Source organism: Quercus lobata, chromosome 3 (genome assembly GCF_001633185.2).
Source record: "Quercus lobata isolate SW786 chromosome 3, ValleyOak3.0 Primary Assembly, whole genome shotgun sequence".
Taxonomy (NCBI): domain Eukaryota; kingdom Viridiplantae; phylum Streptophyta; class Magnoliopsida; order Fagales; family Fagaceae; genus Quercus; species Quercus lobata.
The window spans coordinates 59,823,967-59,847,226 of NC_044906.1; the positions used below are offsets into that span (position 1 = coordinate 59,823,967).

At 35.3% G+C, this 23,260-nt stretch overlaps 1 protein-coding gene across 2 annotated transcripts; it reads left to right on the plus strand.

Annotated features, from left to right (window-relative positions):
• Positions 1-654: 654 nt before the first annotated feature.
• On the plus strand, positions 655-22,691 carry LOC115982567 (pantothenate kinase 1). 2 transcript variants are annotated; one of them, XM_031105191.1, is made up of 10 exons: positions 655-1,084; positions 16,897-17,103; positions 17,884-17,930; positions 18,177-18,293; positions 18,669-18,788; positions 19,040-19,134; positions 19,311-19,404; positions 20,157-20,288; positions 21,781-21,893; positions 22,154-22,691. In XM_031105191.1, exons 1-10 carry the CDS (start codon positions 1,006-1,008, stop codon positions 22,374-22,376), a joined length of 1,227 nt encoding a protein of 408 aa, XP_030961051.1. In that variant the 5' UTR covers positions 655-1,005; the 3' UTR covers positions 22,377-22,691. The 2 variants fall into 2 exon arrangements, with proteins under 2 accessions (XP_030961051.1, XP_030961050.1); XM_031105190.1 differs by lacking the exon at positions 655-1,084 and adding an exon at positions 16,158-16,500.
• Positions 22,692-23,260: the final 569 nt, after the last annotated feature.

Genomic DNA, 23,260 nt, shown 5'->3' on the forward strand with positions numbered 1-23,260 from the left:
CCCCTTACCCTATATAGCTTTCCCGTTGCTTAATAACTTTCCCATAACAAGCCCATGCAATTGAATTAACTGAAAGATATTAGAATGCTCTTATCAATCATTTTAATTGTCATAATTTTAAAAAATCATGTATATTTATGAAAAAGATTAAATTGTAATTTGCACCCTTAAAGTTTATGATAAATTTGGTTTTGAGTCTTTACCCTTAAAGTTACATAAGTACCAACTAATTACACTCTTAAAGTTTGGAATAATTTTGATTTTATAATTAATTTGTTTTTTACAATAATAAATACCATAAAATTTCAACTTATAACAGCCTTCCATAATAATTGTTTTTTATCATCTAGCCAATATGCCAATTGATTTTTAGTAATTCCAACTTGAAATCTCAACGATTTTACCGAATAATTGTTTTTTATCATCTAGCCAATATACCAATTGATTTTTAGTAATTCCAACTTGAAATCTCAACGATTTTACCGGTTTATTTCTTAAAAAGAAAAAAGAAAAAAAAAAAGAAGAAAACAATTTTACTGGTTGGAGTTAACTAAAACCCACTTTGTTATATTACTCTAGCTGTCTATCACACAGCAACACGTTTGCTGGGTAGTTGTTAGGCTCCTATGCTCCATATTCCCTGTCAACTGCCTCGGAAAGTCGAGAGTGAAAAAAGAAAGGTGAAAATGAACAACAAAAAAATCTCTATGAATTATAGAATTAAAGCAGCCCACCATTAGATTAGATTAGAGTTTTGGTCCCAACTCGCAATAATTACCTATGACTGGGTCTATTTATTTAAGATAAGAGCCATCAGGTCCTAAAATAAAAAATTGTTTTTAACTCTCTCATAATGCTGCCATTTTTTTCCTTCTAGGCAGCGATGGGTTAGGTAATTGGTACACAGCCCAGTTGCTTATATTTATTCTGGTCTACCAAAGCTTTCCAACAATCACACCCACTTCATAGTCCAGAAATACAGAGAGAGAAGAAATCAAGGAGAAAATGGATCTCGGAGAATTTCAAATTCCAGGGAATTCTGACCCAAATCAAAAAACCTCTCATTTATCTCTCGATATCGGAGGTAATCTGGTTTTTTTTTTTTTTGGCCCATGTATTTGATTTTCCTCAAATCAGTCGTATATGTTACATGCCACTTTGGACGTGTCCAAAAAAATTCATATGATGCAAATCTAAGTTTTTTTATGAATGAATTTATAATTTACGTAATTATTCAACATATAAAGCCATTATTGATGTGTTTTTTGTTTTAAATCTAAAAATATGTAGAATCTTACGATTCACGATCCGATCCTACAATCTACAATCTCATCTACCTTCAACAATCCTACGTTGGATCTCAATTTTGACAACCTTGGTCTTAAAAATTGGCATGTAGTGAATTGAAGAAGATTCCTCCAAACTAATTTGAATGAAAACTTTGTCCAATCAATAGTGTCATTTTTGGATGGACAAGGATTTTTTTTTTTTCCTTTGTTTTGAAAGGTGGATCGATAAGGATTAGCTCCAAACCAGTTTGAGAAATCTCCTCATACCTACTATGTACGGGCCTGTTTGGTAAAGAAGTTTGAGTAATGTTATTTGTAGTTTTTTGAAATACGTGTGGGTGAAAAAGTGTGTGAAAAAATGTGTAAAAATACTCATGGAACGCTCTCTCTCTCTCTCTCTCTCTATAGAGAAGAACAAGAGGAATTAGCACGTAGTAATAAGAAAGTTAAAAACGTCAGCCATGCAGGCTTCCACGAAGGTCAGGAGTCCACTCCATCGACGCTGAGCCAAGGTTACAGCCCTTCGGACCATACAGCCTCATTCAAAGATAAGCTGGTAGGCGAGATACCGGGAGCTTTCACACAAGCGTTTAGCTTTGGAGACCTTATGGAAGATGATATGGAGTTAGATGATGAGGTAGAAGCTCTCCATGAAGGGCTTCTAGCAGTGAGATTTTCTAAGGATCTTAAGCAACGGATTCACACACCGTGGGCTAAAACCCTCATTGTGAAGGTGTATGGCCGATCTGTTGGATTTAACTACCTTCATAATAGGCTTTTGTCTCTGTGGAAACCAGCAGGTAGATTAGACTACGTGGATTTAGGAAATGGCTTCTTTCTCATGCGGTTCTACTTGAGAGAAGATTTCGAAACAGTATTGAAAAGGGGACCATGGTTCATCGATGAGCATTTTCTATCCATTAGGTTGTAAGAGCCAAACTTTCATCCGGCGACGGCTAATGTCTCTTCCATTGCCGTCTGGATAAGACTGAACGAATTGCCGATTCAATATTATCATACTGAAACGCTGCACCAAATCAGTAAGACTATAGGTAATGTCTTAAGGGTGGATACTCATACGACCTCTAAAACGAGAGGAAGGTTTGCTAGGCTTTGTGTCCAAGTTGATGTGAACAAACCTCTAGCCACAACTATTTTGATCGATAAGTTCAAACAATCTATTTGCTATGAGGGAATACATAAGTTGTGCTTTGTATGTGGGAGGATGGGGCACACTTAGGAATTCTACCCACAAGTTTTCCGGCAAGATTTGTCATCAAAGAAGGCAAAGCCGGTGGGAGAAAGGGAGCGAGAGTTAGGCTCATGCAATGAACGTGTTGCAGATAATGAAAAATCTGTTTAGGGGCCCACTGAGAGCATGCTTGCCAATGAGTAGAAGGGAGGTACAGATGGGAGGTATGGGCCGTGGGTAGTGGTTACGCACAAGAAGAACGGGACAAAGAGTCAGAGGAGTGGTGGGGTATCTATGGTACAAGGGAGTGGCCAACAACAGTAGCGCCAAAAGAGAAGTGAGCCGGTCTTGAGGACGAGTTTTGTACCATGCCAGACTGAATCCAGAAGTGAAACGACAAGGGAGGCAAAACGTAAACTAGATGGGTTTGCTAGAGATAGTGTTATCCAACATTTTGTGAATGAGCCCAATCGGTAGGCCCAGGGCAAGATTGAGAGTAGCCTATAATTAAAAGAGTTGGACCTTGCTAATACCTAGTTTAATGTGGACTTAAGCAAGCCCAATCCGAGTTACAAGTCTTCTGTCAAGGGTATGAAAGTCCTTGCACGGCAAAAGGCTTCCCAATCTTTGATGGTGAGTGCCGTTGGAAAAGCTTTCTCTGCTTGTCCTCAATCAACGATTCTTTCCCATGAGCATGAGCTCCACGATGCAAGTGTAAGCCATAGCAACTATGGTGGACATCAAAAGGCTTATACTACCCAATTTCAATTCACAACCGGTCAACATGCCGTGGTGGGTCAGGTTCTTTGAGATAGTGGCAGTTGTGATTCCGGTGATGGCAAACCCGAGTTCACAACCAGTCAACAAGCCGTGGTGGGACAGGTTCTTTGAGGGAGTGGCAATCGCGATTCTGGAGATGGCAAATCTGATCCATGTTGTGTGTTGGGTCAACGGAGAGCTTCAGATACCATGGAATTGAAGCTTCCCTCTGATAAACAAATGGAGTCTTTGGAGAAGCAAGTACACTGTGTAGCTAATTTAGGCGCCTCAATTGATGGGTGTGCCCAGTCTACACGTGGCTTCACAGGAGATGGAGTTGGGGTTTTTTCAGCACAATATGTTCATGCCGCCGGGCAAGGGATAGAGGAGGGATATGCTGAGGCGTAGCAGATGGAATTCGAGGGTGAGGGCAAAGCTGCTGCCACCTGTTTATAAGTGGTTCTCCGTTGATCACCGAATTCCTCATGAATATAATAGTGTGGAATTGCAGGAGTGCTTCGAAGCCCTGTTTTCTGAAGCATGTTAGTGCGTTGGTCCACAACCATAATCCGGTTATAATGGTTGTAATGGAAACTCAAATTGGGGGCGAAAGGGCAAAGTAGATCACTGATAGAATGCCTTTTGACGGAGCTCATCACATGGAGACTATTGGTTATGCTGGTGGTTTATGGATCCTCTGGGACTCAAATAGAGTGGAGGTCACACCACTATTAAGCACTAAGCAAGAGATCCATGCAGTAGTCAAGGTACATAATTCAAATTCTAGCTGGATGTTTACTGCTGTGTATGCTAGTCCTAGGACTGCTGAAAGAAATATTCTGTGGAATAATTTAGCTAAAGTATCTGATCTTCACAACATGCCTTGGGTGGTAGCAGGTGATTTTAATGAACCGCTTATAGATGAGGATAAGTTTGGGGGTAGAGCAATAAGTGTCAATAGGTCTTTGTTGTTCAAAGAATGTCTGGATAAGTGTAGTATGATAGACATCAGTTTTTCTGGACCCCAGTTCACTTTGACCAACAGAAGGGATCTGCATGGCCTTATACAAGAAAGGATAGAAAGATTTTTTGTGAATCCTAGTTGGTGCCTGTTATACTCGGAAGCTAAAGTGGTGCATCTTACTAGGTGCCATTCAGACCACTATCCAATTTTACTGGAGATGCAGCCAAGAGGTGGTGGGGGGGAGAAATAGACCTTTTAAGTTCCAAACATGTTGGCTGTCTGACCCTTCCTTTCCTTCCATTGTGTCACGGTCTTGGAGTCACTCTGAAATGCTAGTGGATGCCATTAGTAAGTTTACTAATGAGGCTACAAGGTGGAATAGGTTGCAATTTGGGAATGTCTTTAATAGAAAGAAAAATATCATGGCAAGGCTTAATGGCATCTAGTGAGCTCTTGCTAATAGGCCTTCAACCTTTCTCATCAATCTTGAAAATGAGTTGCTTAAAGAGCTAAAGGTAGTGCTTAATCAAGAGGAGATATGGGCCTTAAAGTCTCGGGTTGGTACAAAGTGATAGAAACACTAATTTTTACCATGTTTCTACGTTGGTGAGGTGGAAACAGAATCAGATTTTGGCGATCAAGGATTCAGTTGGTGAGTGGATTTTTTAGGAAAGGGCTATCAAGGAGCACATTAGGAATGGGTTTGAGGGTATTTATGCCTCTTCCTTTTCTTGTGTTACTCGAGCTGCCCCATCTATTTCCTGATAGTAGGTTAGTCTTTCTAAAGAGGAGAAACAAAAGCATTGGGGGGTTGCTTCGGAGGATGAAATTAAAGCAGCGTTGTGGTCCTTGAAAGCTTTCAAAGCATTGGACCCGGATGGTTTGCATGTCAGGTTCTTCCATAGGTTTTGGCTGATTATGGGTAGCTCAGTGGTTAGTGTAGTGAAGAAGGTGTTTTGGAGAGAAAAGTTTCGAATTATCTCAACAAAACCCACATTGCCCTCATTCCAAAAATCCAAGGGTTGGAAACGATTTCTAATTACAGACCGATTAGTTTATGCAACACTGTTTACAAAATCATAACTAAGATCATTGTTGCTCGAATAAGGCCTCACTTGGATAAGCTTATTTCACCCCTTCAAGCAGCATTTGTTCTCGGAAGGAAAGGAGTTGATAATGCAATTATAGTGCAAGAAGTTATTCACTCTTTAAGTAAGAAAAAATGGAAAGTGGGATATATGGCTTTGAAGATTGATCTTGAGAAGGCATATGACAAGCTTGAGTGGAGTTTCATTAGGGAATTGATCATTAGAGCAAATTTGCCAGCTGATTTGATTGATATAATTATGAGTTGCATATCCACCATCTCTACATCCATTTTGTTTAATGGTGAAGCCTTGGAGCTGATATACCCATCTAGAGGGATAAGACAAGGAGACCCTCTCTCTCCATACTTGTTTATACTTTGTATGGAGTATTTGGGTCAACTTATTGTGGAAAAATGCAATGCTAAGCTTTGGCAGCCTGTTAAGGTGTCTAGTAGTGGGTCGGCTTTCTCACATTTGTTTTTTGCGGATGATTTGGTTTTGTTTGCAAGGGCTGATGGGACCAATTGCTCTACCATTAGAGATGTTTTGGATGAGTTTTGTAGCATATCTAGGCAAAAAATTAGTGAGGCAAAGTCTAGAGTTTATTTCTCTCCCAATGTGGATAGGGATACTAGGGAATCATTAAGTGATATCCTTGATTTTGTCTCCACTCCTTCACTTGGTAAGTACCTTGGGATACCTATTAGGCATCCGAGATCCTCCTCCCATGAGTATAATTTTGTTTTGGATAGGGTTAAACAAAAACTTGTAGGATGGAAGGCGAATATGCTTTCCTTTGCTGGTCATGCCATTCTTATTCAAGTCTCTTCTGCGGCAATACCATCCTATATTATGCAGTGCGCTAAGTTACTGGGAAGAATTTTGGATGGAATTGATTAGGTTAATAGAAATTTCCTATGGGGAACCATGGAGACGGCCAAAAAGATTCATTGGGTGGGGTGGCAAAAAGTTACTAGAACAAAAGAGGAAGGAGGGCTTGGGTTGCAAGCATCAAAGGTAGAAATACAGCCCTCCTTACCAAGCTTAATTGACGTTTGCACACGAAAAGAGAAGCTCAGTGGGCTCAAGTCCTTTGGCAAAAGTACCACAGCAATATAAGACTCAATGCTAGCAACCCGGACAGATTGCCATGCTCACAGGTCTGGACAGCCATTAAAAGAGGTAGGGAGACCTTTAATAAGGGTAGTTTGATGAGGATTAGTAGGGATAGTAATCTTAGCTTTTGGAGGGGTAATTGGCTGAGTAAAGGACCTCTCCGGAATTTGATTCAAGGGCCTTTAACTCAAGGTGCAACTCACTTGGAAGTGAAGGACGTTCTAACAGATACGAGGTGGGATTGGAGCAAAATTCCTTTTGAGCTGCCCTTGGAGTTAAAATCCTTGATTCAGGCCATACCTACACCCTTCACTAATAGAGGAAAGGAAAGAATCTCTTGGAAGGGCAACCCAAGAGGCACCTTTGATTTAAGGAGTGCATACTCTATTGCCATGGGAACGGAAACTGATCTAGTTGTGCGTGATTTTGGGTGGATTTGGAAGTTGAACGCGTTGCCCCGCATCAAGACTTTCTTGTGGATGTGTGCTCATGGAAGTATTGGGGTTAAGGCTTGCCTTGTGAGAAGAGGAGTGGTTGAGGAGGAGTTATGCTCAATCTGTCAAAGGACCTCGGAATCAATTTTACATGCTATTAGCGACTGCCATAAGATTAAAGAAGTTTTGAGGCAGCTGGGAATTCAGAGGACTGACCGAGTTTTTTGGACAAGTAATCTACAAGATTGGATCAAGATCAATAGTAAAGACAGGAAAAGCTTCTTTCAAGGTAATCCTCCATGGAATATTATATTTCCAATAGCGATGTGGAATTTATGGAAGATTAGAAACATGTTTATTTTCAAGAGGAAAAGCCAAAACCCGAATCTTTCCAAGGAAATTGTGAACCAAGCTGTGGAGTTTCTGTGTTATGCAGCTTCACCTAGGAACCCAACCCGAGTAGTGACAAGGAGCATCAGATGGGAAAAGCCAGCAATGGGATGGAAGAAATTAAACATTGATGGGTCAGTTTTGGGTAGTGTTGGACAAGCAAGGTGTGGTGGTGTTGTTAGAGATGATCATGGGAAATGGATAGTGGGTTTCACAAGACATATAGGGGCTACTGACAGTTTTGCAGCTGAACTTTGGGGCTTAAGGGATGGACTTAGCTTGTGCCTTTCTTTAAATATACCTTGTCTTCTTGTAGAGTTGGATGCTAAAGCAGTGGTTGATGTTCTAAGGAACTATAACTATGATAACAGGATTATATCCTCCTATTATGGATGATTGCAGGCAGCTGGTGTTATGTTTCCAGCAAATTCAAATCAAGCATTGTTATCGGTAAGCTAACCGATGTGCAGACGTGTTAGCCAAAATGGGAGTGGAGCAAGAAATAGAATTACTTAATCATTTGAGTCCGCCTGTGGACATTTTGCAAATTCTCCAGTTAGGGACAGGTTGTATGTTAATAGGACCTGTCATGACTTTGTTGTTTCCCTTTGATTTTTAATGCATCGCCTCTTTAACCAAAAAAAAAAAAAAATGTTGTTTAAAAACTGAAAATGAGTTGTGTTAACCACTCTGTGCCTGTTTATTTCAATGTTTGAAGCCTAAAACGCGCTTTTTCAAAAAAGCCAGCCCAAAAATAGTGTTTGGTAAGTAATAAACGCAACTTTTTGGAAAAAGTTGCGTTTTAGATTTGTGAAGAAACGCGCGTTTGAGTTTATGGAGCTCTGGAGGTCCATAAACAAAAAGCTCATGCGCGTTTTCAAATTGATCCGTTGGGCTCTTCCAAAAATAACCAAATTACCCTTGATAAATCATCAGCTCTCATCTCATCTCTCTGCTCTCCCAACAAATTTCCATATCCAAACACAAAAAAATCTATAACAAATTCCCAAATCATCTCTCTGCTCTCCCAACAAATTTCCAAATCCAAACACAAAAAAATCTATAACAAATTCTCAAATCAGTTAAGGGAAAAAAAAAAAAAAAATCAATCCCTTGCAAATTAGGATTCCTCAAAATGCAAAAAAAAAAAAAAAAAAAAAAAAAAAAAAAAAAAAAAAAAAAAAATTCAAAATATAGCATAGAGAATTACAGGACAAAATCGAAGTCGAAGCGTCAAAAACACCGAGCTCTAGGTTCGATCAAATCGGCGAACACCACCCAATCAAACCCGGATGACTCTGACTCCGACCCCATTTTCGATCTCCAAGCCCTTTCCTCTCAGCCACTCACCGTCTCCGAACTCCACCACCTCATCTTTGTCGCGCACTCCGATGGATTCTACGTCGCCAGAACTTGAGTGGGAATGCTATTGATTCTGCCAAGAACCAACAAACAAAGTGCTAAGAGAAAAGGGAGAAAGGAAAAAAAAAAAAAAGAGACGAAGAAGGAGAATGTTTTGGTGTTTGGAGAAATGGCAGGGAAGGAATAAAGAAAGGAGGAAAAGAAGGATTAAAAAGGAAAACAGAATGGGTACGTGTGTGGAGGAGAAATTTAGTGGGGAAAAAAAAAGGAAAAAAAAAGGAGAAGAAAGAAATGCCGTGTGGAGGATAAAAAAAGAGTGGAAAAAAAAAAGGAAAAAAAGAATAATGAAATATTATCACAATTTTTTCATAATTTTTTCACAATAAATTTTAAGGGGTCGGTTATTATTAGTTAATATTGGTGAAAAAAATAATTTTTTTAGAAAGAGAAAAAAATAATTTTAATAGTATGTTAAAATTAAAATTAGTATTAATTTTTATCACAATATTTTCACAATATTTTTACAATAAATCTTAAGTGGTAGGTTATTATTAGCTAATATTGGTGAGAAAAAAATAATTTTTTTAGAAAGAGAAAAATATAATTTTAATAGCATGTTAAAATCAAAATTAGTATCAATTTTTATCACAATATTTTCACAATAAATTTTAAGTGGTAGGTTATTATTAGCCAATATTGGTGAAAAAAATAATTTCACAATATTGATTTAAGTATGAAATAAACTCTCTTATATATACATGGTCCTTTTTGGTAATTTACATTTCAAACTGCCACTTTTATAAGTGCTAGCCAAACACTCAGTTTTTTCAAAAAAATACTTTTTAACAGCTTTTACCAAACACTTAGCTTTTTGGAAAAACACTTTTTCATTATGCACTTTTTCAAAAAACTGAACCAAACTCACCCTCTACCAAATGGGGGCATAGTAATTTATAAAATTATTTATGTATATTACATTTAAACAAATCAAATATTTATCTTTTCTTAAAAAATCAAATGACTAATCTATATATATATATATATATATATATATATATAAAACTGAAACCTTTGCTGGTACCACAATTTTCCACGTCAGTACAATATTTAAAAAATAAAAAATAAAAATAAAAATATTATAACACCTCAAAACCCTAGCAACTTTATCCCTCTCTCAAGTTAAAAAATATAAAGCCACAGTTTCTGCAAACTCTCTCTCTCCAAACGTAAATATCAAATTCAACCCCTTTAATTTCTCTTTATATTTTTGAGGCTTCTATAGAGTTATAGTGAGTTATGCTGATTTTGTTTTTTGTGTGTGTGTGTGTATAGATGGTCATAATACTCCGGTATTTCAAGAGAAGTTTGTGTTTTCATTAATTGAAGGCCTTAGAGAGATAAGTGTTGCAGTTTGGAACAACAATACAAAAGACGATTTCATTGGCAGCAGAAAGTAATTACTTTGTCTCATATTTTTGTTTTTTGTATTGATTTTGTGTGCTTTTTAGATCATTTTGGATCAATTTTGTTAATTGGGTGTTTTTTTTTTTTTTTGATAGGGTCCAATTGGAGAAGGTTCTTTCAAAGGGTTACAACGACCGCACTTGGTGTCTGTATACTAATAGTGGGGGGTAAGTGCTATAAATTACTAACCCTTTTAAGTGTATAATCTGTTTCTAAAATTATCTATAATATTTTGTCCTCCGAAAATTTTATCTCTTTAATTTTAGTATATTGTGTTTCTTAAGCTATAGACAGATTTTCTTTGTTTCTTATTTTCAATAATAAATCATTTTATTGCAATATCGGTAATTATTTGAGAAATCCAATATGTTCATATCTTTATAGAATAGAGAATAGTAGAAGCCAATTTTATTACATCTACTTAAATTGAGTTGACTTAATTCCGTACAATTACAAAGTATAGCATGAAAGATAATGAAATTAATTGTTATAATTTTTATTTTCTTTCCATGTTTTGAATTTCCATATTGTTTTAAGGCTCAGTTGCACAATATGTGTAAATTCTTCAGAATGCTACTTTAAATAGTAAGTCAATGTGTCTCTTACATTTGGGTATTAGTTAGAATTATTTTTAAATGATTGTACCAATAAAAGATGTGTATAAATTTTGTTTAACTATCCCGTGCATCGCACGGGTTAGCGACTAGTTAAAAAAATGGTCATGCTAACGAGTGCCCTAAGGGCATTGGTTAAGAATCCATTTTAAGAAAGTTTTGACATCACTTTTATGGAAAATGAAAAAAACTGTCAAAATATTAATTGTTTTTTTTTTTCCCCATAAAAACTTTCTTTAATTGGATTCTTAACCAGTGACTTAAGGTTACTCATTAGCATTCCCCTTTAAAAAATCATGCTACAAAAACTACACATAAATGTTTCCTCTGTCACCATTTAATAGGTTGGTCAAAACTCAAAAGTCCGCACCGGTTTCCCTTTGTTTGCCTCTCTCCCCAATCCATACACATATGAACGAATTCACGTTCCATTTTCTCATCATTAAACAAAGGCAAGGTCAAACGTCAAACTAGTTGGGCCAACGGTTTGCTTTCCATAGAGATGAAAGAATAGGTGGACTATTTATTTTCATTATTATCAATATATATATATATATATATATTTATTTTAAGAATCATGAGTAAGTGGACTATAATGTTTAAGTCCATAATGACATTGAAAGGAAACTGAGTACTTTGAAGTATTGGAAATTGGAATCCCTGACTTTGGTCATATTTCCAATTCCAATACCAACCCATTAATGATGTGATAGACCCATGTCTAAAGGGGCGTTGTTGTGTTTCTCAAAAAAAAAAAAAAAAAAAAAGTGGCGTAGTTGTTGATTCTCTTTTGGGTGCCATGTCTACAGATAGTTTTGAATACTATGTTGTGGCATAAATTATAAGGAAATCTAATTTTAAAATTAGGTCTCAGGAAATTATTTATAGTTTAAAAATTATTTTATTATAGTATTTTAAGCAATAAATTTTTAGTTTTTAATAATAAATAATATTCAAATCGATCCTAAAATAACAATTCGGTTGGACTTAAATCAAGGAAAAATACTAAGTCAAACTAAGAGTTCTGGCACTAGTACACTACACTGAAGAAAGTCAACCATTTCAGACAGAATACAACAATAATTTATATACATTAATTAGGAGGAGAATCAGGTAGTAGTTAGCCGATAGAAATCCATCTTTCAATTTTGTATACAGCTTTTGGCGAATATTGCTATTATAGTAGGCTTGTTAATATGTACGTCAAGAATATTCTTTCTCCTATTTATATAGGTCACGTCCTGCTTATTATGAGACCTACATGATATGAAAAGAAAATGAACATACTTATATAGAATACAAAATAATTTTCGATTATAGTATTAACCCACTAGATATAACCACCCATGCCTTGCATGAAACGTGAAACCAATGTCATTGACCGAGTTAGAAGAAGTTGGATTTGGTTTTGGTTGGTAAAATAAGATTTGATGCAAGGGTTCACTGTTCACATGAATCAGTGTGTTTTCTTAATTTGCTCGGTTGTCTTGATTTTGCTCAAGTCAATGTGATGTAGGGGAGTTGGTATAGACAATAGTCTTATCTGAGGAAAATTATTGAAAAATCATTATATAGAATTGGCTTTCAATCTTTTTACTACACGTTATTATCCAAAGGAAGAAAAGACTCAAAACAGGTATGCGTGGTCAGACAAATATTCCTTATTTTGTTTTTGTTTTTCTAATCTCTTAGTTGTTTAATAATATATTGCTGGCACACTTATGAAAAGAAATAATTCAAAACTTTAGCAAAGGTTCACTTAGCAAACTTTAGGTGCCAACTGCCAAGAGATTTTAGGTTTTAGCTTATTTGGTTGACATGTTCCAAAACATCTCGGGTTTAAATATCTTTACCTACACTTATTAATACATAAAAAATAAAAAAAATTAGATATTTAAATGTGCAAAATTTGCCGATAACAGCTTGTCTAACATTTATTTATTTATTTATAAAAAGTTTAAAATTATCCTTAATAAAATCATTGGCATTACATCATCAACCAATAATTAGTATAAAAAAAAAATAAAAATAAAAACTTCTCTTTATTATTGTTATAACTATTGAATTATCAATAAAATGCTTGGTAATTACAATAACTGCCACATCATCGGCTTTTGATTAATTACATGCAATTCTTGACAACAGCCAGTAACTACCGTCTACACATCATATTCATCTCATTTATTACTTATTAGACACGTGTTTCTCAATAAAGATATGTTCATAGTCTGCACATGTTCCCATCCACTCTATGCCTTGCCCATCAACGTAACATTTAAGCACACTACTTGACGTGCGGTTGTGGTCCATGTACTACAATTTGGAGGACTTGAAACCGTGCTAACGCCACCTCCAAGTCTAATCACACAACCCATATAACACAAACATCGAAACATCAAAGGAAAAAGAAAGTCTAATAGATAACTTCAGCCCATCACCGTTTTGGGAGAGTTTATGATTATTTCGGAATTGCCTTCAAAGATGGAGTTTTCGAACCCAAGCTCCTATACCAATATAACAGCCCGCCTAACTGCAAGAAGTTCCACCTATGAAGCACTGGTGTGTTTATGGATTTGGGTGCGAGTGTGGGTGTGGGACTCGGTAATTTTTTGAAAAAATAAGGTGCGGGTGCGACGATTAAAAATATTATTAAAATTTTATTTATTTATATTTTCTATATATTACTAAGCATACTTTTTCACATTATATAAACATATACCAAATTTAAGACCAATAATAGATAATAACTAAAACATGATTTTCATAAATTAAATACAATCCACAAATTTGAAACTAAAACATTCCATGATATTCGGAAATTAGAATATAGGGAGGGAGGCAAAGAGTAGAGAGCAAAGAGCAAAGAGAGGCAGGGAGGCAGTGAGAAGAAAATGAGAGATTTTAGGGTTTTTTTTATTTTTTATTTTAAAGATGTTCAAGTTCAAATGGTGCATTTTGCACTTAAAAAAAAAAAATTACTTGAATTTCAGCCTGATTCAAAATCGGTTTCGCCCTGAATCGGCTGGTACTACATGAATGGGTAGTTTTAGCAGGTCGATACAGCCCAATTAGACCCGAATTGGCACAAATTGACCCGAATTGGCACAAATTGGCCTGATTTGGCACAAGTTGGCGCGTATTCGGAAATGAAAAAAAAAAATGCTGATCATGGGCAGCGGTGTTGCCCACCGCTCCCCGTGTTGGGCCACTTCGGACGCCGATGCGACACCCCTATAGCTGCGTCAATGCTTTCTAGAGTTCCACCATCTCAACCGAAGTAGGATTCAAAATTTTTTCTGCTAGAGATGTCATAAGCTCACCTCTAGAATTTTGAATAATCACCCCAATTCCTATCTCACCCGAATCTTCAAATATCGCACCGTCAAAGTTTGTCTTATACATTCCAGGCGAAGGTGGTTCAGTGGCAGAGCCACATGTATGCTTGGGGAGGCCTTGGCCCCTCCAAAATTTTAATTTTAATTTTACAATTTAGGTATATTTTATAAGTATTTAAAAGTTATATGAAAAAAATAGGAGTTGTCTCCCAAAAGAAAGCATTGATAAAATAATTTAGTAATTTTTCTCAAAAAAGAGAGTTTAAAGTTGATATACAATTGCAATAGAATGAAATAATTAGATAATAAGTTTTGTGAGTAAATAGTGAAAGTGTAAAACCCTAATTTTTAGCTCAATTTCAAATTCAATTAATGCGTTCAAATCATTCAACATTGATAATATATGCAATTTGATTAAAATTTCCTATTCTCAAGATTTTATTAAGAAAAAAAAAACTCATATAATACTTCAATTATAACATTGTGATATTGATTTGTCAAACATGGATGAAGTTTTGCAAACAATTTATATATTTTATATTTTCATACACACATATATATTATATGGATTTTTTAGGGGAGTGTCTATTTTTTATTTGAGTTTATTTTGACAGAATAGTTCGCCCCCCAACTCAAAATTCTTGGCTCTGCCACTGTGGTGGTTTCCATTTGATGTTTTTCTGCTTAGCAAGTCTGGCTGTGGCTGTCCATTTTTATATGTAGCCAGGTACCGCTAAGCATCCCCTGCAATACTGCACAGCGGCAACACAGGTTCTTTCAACCTCACCTTATTTCTTCGTCACCAAATGTACCAAGCGGTAGTAGCAAATAACTCCATGAGCTGAGGCTTCACACGAATAAAATTAATTAATTCGACAAAAGAAAATCCAGAAGTTTGAGCTCTGTCCACCCACCCAAAATACAGGTTCCACAATGCTTGAATAGTTTCACACTCCCACATAGCATGAATGGATGACTCAGGAAGCTTATCGCAGAGTTGACATCTATCAATAACGCACTTAAACCTTAAAGTTTTGGTTCATAATTTGAGGACTTCATTGGTTCCTTTGGAAATTTTTTATTCACTTTGGTAGATAACTTAGTAATTTATAATTTTATATTACAAATAAAAATTTTAAGATATTACTATGAATATGATAATTGATGAATTTTATTGTATTAAATATCCTCATCGAGTTTTATTCTATACATTTTAAAGATACCAAGTTTTTTTTTTTTATCAAACTAAACATTTATATAATCCCTAAAGTATAAAAGATGATAAGTCCTCTTCAACAGTATGTGTGTGTGTAATGTATCAATACTATAACAAGGCCACCAAATGAAAATTAATTCCTAGTTCCGCCCTTGAGCATATGCATCCAAACTGCCCTTAGAGCAAGCAAGTCACATCCCAAAACACGTGTATTCTCACATATCCAGCTTGCCAAAACATTTGTGTAACCCAACCTTGCCTTACCCTATATAGCTTGCCCGTTGCTTAATAACTTTTCCATAGCAAGTCCATGCAACTGAATTAACTAAAATTCACGATATCAGAATGCTCTTATCAATTATTTTAATTGTTATGGTTTTAAAAAATCATGTATCCTTTGAACCCAAAAAAAAAAATCATGTATATTTATGGAAAAGATTAAATTAAAATTTGCAGTCTTAAAATTTATGATAATTTTTGTTTTAAATCTTTATCCTTAAAGTTACATAAGTACCGACTGATTACACTCTTAAAGTTTGAAATAATTTTAATTTTATAATTAATTTGTTTTTTTTATTATAATAAATATCATAAAATTTCAACTTAAAACATCTTCAATAATGATTCATCTTTATTATTTGGCCAATATGTCAATTTATTTTTAGTAATTTCAACCCGAAATCTCATCTATTTTACCGGTTGATTCTAAAAAAAAAAAAAGAGGACAGTTTTACTGGTTTTAGTAACTCACTTTGTTATATTGCTCTAACTGTCTATCACACAGCAACACGTTTGCTGGGTAGTTGTTTGGCTCCTATGCTCCATATTCCCTGTCAACTACCTCGGAAAGTCTAGAGTGAAAAAAGAAAATTGAAAGAGAACAACAAAAAAAAACTTTATGAATGAAAGAATTAAGCAGCCCACCATTAGATTAGATTAGAGTTTTGGGTCCCAACTCGTAATAATTACATTTAACTGGGTCTATTTATTTAAGATAAGAGCCAGTAGGTCCTAAAATAAAAAAAAATTGTTTTCAACTCTCTCATGCTGCCATTTTTTTTTTCTTCTAGGCAGCGATGGGTTAGGTAATTGGTACACAGCCCAGTTGCTTATATTTATTCTGCTCTACCAAAGCTTTACAACAATCACACCCACTTCATAGTCCAGAAATACAGAGAGAGAAGAAATCAAGGAGAAAATGGATCTCGGAGAATTTCAAATTCCGGGGAATTCTGACCCAAATCAAAAAACCTCTCATTTATCTCTCGATATCGGAGGTAATCTTTTTTTTTTTTTTTTTCGTTATTTCATTTTGGCCCATGTATTTGATTTTCCTCAAATCAGTTATATCTGTTACATGCCACTTTGGACGTGTCCAAAAAAATTCAGTACTATTGAATTAAAGTAGCTTCCCTTCCCATATTCAAATTTGATTTACTGTTTATCTAAAAAAAAAAAAATTGATTTACTGAGCTGTAATGAGAGTCCCTTTTTGATGACCCATTTGTGAGAATAAATTTTTACAGTAAACTGTGTTTTGTGTTGTTGCGAAATGAATTTTTGGGATTTAAAAATGCTCTTTTAGGCTCCCCAAATGGTGCAAAATGAAGTGTTAGAAATGCAATTTATGCCAGTGTTGAAGTAGCGTTGTGTGTGTGTGTTTTTTTGGGCAGGGTCACTGATTAAGTTGGTGTATTTCTCAACCAATGATGGTGATGATGATGATGAGTTGGGGAGGTTGGGAAAGGAAAGTGTTGGGGTTTCTAATGGTAACAGGAGTTTTCCGGTTCTTAAAGGGAGGCTCCATTTTTCGAAGTTCGAGACGTGCAAGATCAATGATTGCTTAGATTTCATACAAACCAAGCAGCTTCATATTGGTGGTATGTGTGGACTTACATGTTATTGCTACTTCAGAAACTGATTCTTGTTGTAGAAGTCATTGAACTTGTGCTAATGTTTGGAACCATGTTGAACGGAGAGAGGTGTTGTTAATGCACTTTGGTGTAGCCTGTTTTGTCTATGCTTGATTTGATTGAGCTCAAGCTTGTTTCACAGCATAACCAAGCTGATGAGTCAGCCTAATACATCATTAAAATGCATGTCAAAATCTCGCAATTCTAGTTTACGAACACAACTTAGTAATCTTAATATACTTTAAACCTTAAATAATTCTTCGTTGTATTACCCCAAGGGATAGCAAAATTGGCTGGGGAGCATGCCTCATGAAGCAGATGTCACTATCTGCTTGACCTGAGTGTTTCTCTAGCTTAGCAGAACAAGCTTTTGGCATCGATCTCAAGCTTCACTGTGATTGGTTAGAAGCTCCTTAAAGAGCCAAACCCACTTTGTTCACGTGGTTTCAATGTGATTTATGGTCCTGGATGGCCTTTGCATTGGTTTAACATAATTCTTAAAAGACATAGGTAGCACCTGCCTTTTGACAAGAAGGGTGGAGTATGTTTTAACAGTCTGTGATGTTCTTAGCAAAAGAAATCCCATAAAGTAGGCATTCCTTGAATGCAAAAATATTTCCTCAATCCTTGTGATATTAATTAGAAAGCTGCAATTTAAAATCATTTAAAGTTATTTTTAAATGCTCTTTAAATCTTCATGATGTATTTGCTAATTCTTGTCATTCTGCTTATAATTGAATGAATTAGGTTGCCAGCGACTTGGGGCTCTTCCCATTGAGAAGACCATAATTAAGGTAAAAGCTATTGTTTAGCATTGCCATGCTATTCTTCTTAAGTAGTTTGGTCAAATTAGGTTTGTCTTTTTTTTTTTTTTTTTTAAATAATCTTAGATAGCAGCTGGATATCTTTTCATGATATACTGGCAAAATAGCACATGTAATTCATGTGCAGAAGAAAAAAAGGAAATGGGTGGATATGGAGAGAGATTATGTCATGAGAAACTTGGTTTTTGGTGTTAACTACTTACCATATGTGAGCAGGCCACAGGTGGAGGGGCATACAAGTATGCTGATCTCTTCAAAGAAAAGCTTGGCATTTGTCTTGACAAGGAAGATGAAATGGACTGTCTTGTAGCTGGGGCTAATTTTTTACTTAAGGTGGGACCCTACTTACCATAAATTGGTATGTAGAACTAAATATATGTCTTTTACATATTATGAAGTTAAATTCTTTCATGCTGTACTTAGTATCTTGCCCTTTATTTATCTTGAATTCTGTTCTGATTCTTCGTCACATACATACCCACACATTTGCGTCAATCAAAATAGTATTTGTTTGGGGGAGAGGAGAGGTCAAGAAATGTTTGTATTCTATCAAATGTCTGTGTGACAAGTGTATAACTATTATTGATATTAAAATTATTTCATTCATGTTTCAAACCAACTATTTCATTGCATATACTTTCTTGTTTGCCATACATACCAATGTCTTGACTGATAGTTTCAATTGACATTTATACATTTTTTGAGTAGGCAGTTCATCAAGAAGCATTTACATACTTGGACGGAAAGAAGGAATTTGTGCAGATTGACCATAATGATTTGTACCCCTACCTCCTTGTTAATATTGGGTCTGGTGTCAGCATGATCAAGGTATACTAGTCATTATTATTTGCTCCAGTAACTGGTTTTGGTTCATGTTCTTAAAACTTTAATTTTTTTTTTTTTTTAATCATAATGATTTGCAAGGGTTAGCTAGGGCACCTTCTACCCAATTAGTCTATTAAGGATCCATAGCCAAACCCATAGTTTTGGAACTAAGGCTTTGTTGTTGTTGTTTTAGTATTTGATCATAATGATATGTTCCTAAATTCGTTGTTAATTTCTGTCCTGTGCTTGTATAGGTTGAAGGGGATGGGAAGTTTGAGAGAGTGAGTGGAACAAATGTTGGTGGTGGCACTTTTTGGGGGTTGGGAAGGCTCTTAACAAAGTGCAAGAGGTAATTTCGATATTTTTTTATTTCAGTGTGATGATTGGCCTTGTTCTTATTTTGTTTTTGATTTATAGAACAAAGTGCAAGAGGGAGCTTCTATCTTTGATTATTGCAGTACGATGATTTATCTTATCATTACATAGCCATTAATTTACAGACCACCAATGTATTTTCTGTCTCAGTTTTGATGAGTTGCTGCAAATAAGTCACCAGGGAAATAACCGAGTGATAGACATGCTTGTTGGGGACATCTATGGTGGAACAGACTATTCAAAGGTGAGTATTCTTGATAGACAGGTCTTTGCTTTAATTTAGCTTGCTGAGAGATTTGCTGTTATGTGTACTGTGTACTTCCTGTTGAAGTTTTAGTTTGAATATATATTGCAGAAATCAGGCTGTAGTTAGCCTGAACTTTTGTAATGTGGTTTCTTGTTAAAAGGGATTTAGAATGCCAGACCCTCAATGCACCACATCGCAGTTTATTTTCAAACATTCAAAACATTTTCCTTAATACCATTTTGTAACCACATTTGTTATGTGCAAAGACCAGTTTACCATGTTAAATCCATAGAGACATCATCATTTGGATAGTTTGGATATGGGGCCTATTTGATTCTCTTATCTCATGAACTCCTCAACTCTTTTTCCAACTCATCTCACTTGTCTCTCTATCTTTTCATCTTCTCTTTTCTTCATATTTAAGTTCTAGCGCATTTATTTGATCATGTGGTTTCCTTCAATTGTAAAAATTTCTCATTGATTAGACTCCTCGCTATCTTGAAGATTTTGTCACAGTAGTGGTATTGTTGTAAAGGTGACGTGGGTTACATAGAAAACTTCATTTAAATTATTTTGAAGCGAAAATATAGCGTTCCTGTGTGATGCACAGCTCATCACCTAGTTGGTCTTAATTTTAACAGATGATGATGAAGGCCTTTTAGTTTCCATGTTAATTTTCCATCTTATAATTAAGTTAATTGAATTCCTCTTCCCCCCCCCCCCCCCCCCCAACATCTTGATGCTAACAGGTTGGTCTTTCATCAACAACTATTGCTTCTAGCTTTGGCAAGACAATTTCTGATAAAAAAGAGCTTCAAGATTACCGACCTGAAGATATTGCCCGGTCACTCTTAAGAATGATTTCAAACAACATTGGACAGGTCAGTTGCAGTGGGGCAGATTTCTTATTTGCCTTAAATTGAATATATTGTGATGTGGTGATGTGTCTGCCTTTACTGGAGAAGACAGATTACTAGTAGATGTTTTGTCCTGTCAAGAGTTTAGAGAAAATTTTGGCCGAATCCTAGAATGTAGTTTAGTTTTTGTTTAGATGTTCCAATTCTAGAAATTGGTTTTTGCACATCTATTACAGAAGCTTTGGTAGCCAACTACAATACTAAACTAGCCAAGATTTGTCAGTCATATCTGTTTTCATAACACATGTTGTGATGTGTAGATAATTTATTTTGCTACAAGTAATTCCCATCTCCTTAAGTCTTATGTCAAACTTTAAGTGAATATGACAAGTTGTAATCTTGAAGTCACTTATGCAGTAAAGGAAAATGCAGTCAAATGAGCTCCTCAAAATTGATACTATGCCTAGTGAGGTAGTGCAATTTGGATTTTAGAATTCCTTTGCAAACCCTGTAATCATCTTACTTTTTCCTCTGTAGTACTCTCTTCATATATTATGAGCATTTTGTTCCATGTCTTCCCAATTCCTTCTTATTACTTTCCTGGTTTTCTCCATTTGATTTTATTTTCTGTATGCTTGTCAATTTTAATGATTTCATGTACGTACAGCACAACAATATGTTTCAACCTATCATGTAACATGTAACAAAAAAAACAATAGCATATTGTCGTTATCAAAAAATATCTTCTACCCTTGAGTGGGCTGCATGGGTATATTGGGTTATATGTTGAGGCTTCAGTTCTTCTTTCATCTCCTACTTTCATGTTCTTTTAGTAACCCCTACTACTTTCAGAACTTTCAAACTTTTCTAGATTGTTCTTTCTTAATGGCAAGGTTCAAGCCTTGGATTCAGGTAGTACATAGACGAACTTAAAACGTTAAGCTAGTTAATAGTATCATAAAATCATAAGAATGGTATCATAAATCTTAAAATTGTGTTTACTGATCAGGCATACTTGGTGTGCTTGACCACATTACTTATTCTACTTTTCATTTGTTTAGCACATTCTGGGGTTAACTTAGATTCTTCAATGCAAATTATGTATGCTTATGCATGCATAAGTAGCAGTCTGTCTGCAATTTTATAGAAGTAGGGTGGTGTCCTTGGTTTTATTTTTATTTTTTATTTCCTGGTCTTGATCATGGTGTTGAATGCACTTTCATTAAAGTATCATATTGTAATTGAGGGTTGGAAGTATACTCCCTTAAGTTAGTTGATTTCCTTTGCCATGCCTGGAGATGCTGCCATTTGCTAGGCATTCCTTGAGATGCAGTCTGTAATCCATGATTCTTTGTTGTTTAAAAACAAATTGACAACTCATTTCCTTTTTTGTCTTAGAATTTCCGTTGTGCAAAATTTTTTATTATTTAATTCTATCTGAAATCAATGTAAAATTCCCTAAATTATAATCAACAGTTAGTGTTTGATAATATTTTGTTTTACTTCTTATGATTAGATTGCTTACTTGAATGCACTCCGATTTGGGCTCAAGCGGATATTTTTTGGAGGATTTTTCATCCGGGGTCATGCTTATACCATGGATACAATTGCAGTTGCAGTTGACTTCTGGTAATTATGATAACGTTTGTTTTCTTGGTCACAGCACACATGGATATTTTTTGAAGAATTTTTCATCTGGTGTCATGCTTTTCCATGTTTTTGGGTGGGGGATCATCCTGTTCTTCCCAACCTTCTTTTCATTCTTGGTTTTAGGATCAATCTCTAGGAATGTTAGTGTTCCATGCCTGATTTTGGTTTTGATCTATTATTCCATTCTTTGACAAAGGCTTTCAATTTAAAAAATCATCATTTTTTTTTTCTGTTATTAGGTCTAAAGGTGAGGCTAAGGCAATGTTTTTGCGGCATGAAGGATTTCTTGGAGCATTGGGTGCCTTCATGAGCTATGAAAAACATGGTCTTGATGACTCGATGATCCATCATCTAACGCAGAAATTCCCAATGTCTTCCCTTGTAGGAGATAAGATTTGTAGTCCACTAAATGGGGAATTGAATGACAATGAAAGTATAGAATGCAGTGTCTATGCATCTTAGAATCTGAAGTGATTTCTTCTCTTGGCCTTGGATACAGGATGCTGTACAAGGCAATGCTTGGTTGCCTGTGTTCATTCCGAGCAAGTCAAAGAGTTGAAATTCTATGTAATATTTGTAACATAGTAACAGGGTTGTAGGAAAAGTATCTGAAAAAGAAAATTAAGGGGAGAGATACTGAGAGAGTAACAACAATACAACATGAAAATAAACAATGTTACTTTCCCTAATTGTCTTTGTATCAATTTTGACTAGTATTCTGTAATTCAGCATACTGTAACTCTTATTGTTTAATCAATATCTTACTATCACTTTTGAGTTGTTTCACCTTTGAACTTTAGTTTCTGTTCTCTTCTACTTTGATTGTGATGCCCAAATTGCAGAACTCCGATCCGATTTATTCCTACAAGTGAGTTCTCTAACACAATGGATCATGTGATCATGCTAGCATTCTAACAAAAATACTTGATATGAGATTGGTAACCTATTGTATCAATTAGTGGGTAACCAGTTGGCACTGTGTGTCAAAATATTCATGGGTGGATATGAGTTTAGAAGATTGTCCTTTCTTCTGTTAATTTAAAACAAGTGGCTAATACGCAAGAGTTATCCCTAACATCACACTTTTAAAGTTTAGGAAAATAATTTTTTAAAATAAGGGGCCAAAAATGATAATCAAATTTGTTAAAATTTTTTAGAATATTCATCAAATATTCGGGAATTGGTTTTCAAGAGGAAACAAAGCAAAACATGATTTAAAATATTAAAAAAACTAACAAAGTAGCAATAATTATTTGAAACTTCTAATGGAAATGTGTAAATCACCAAAAATGGGGTTTAGGATTAATCCAACAAGAGTACCTTATAGGTTCTAATTGGCTTAATTA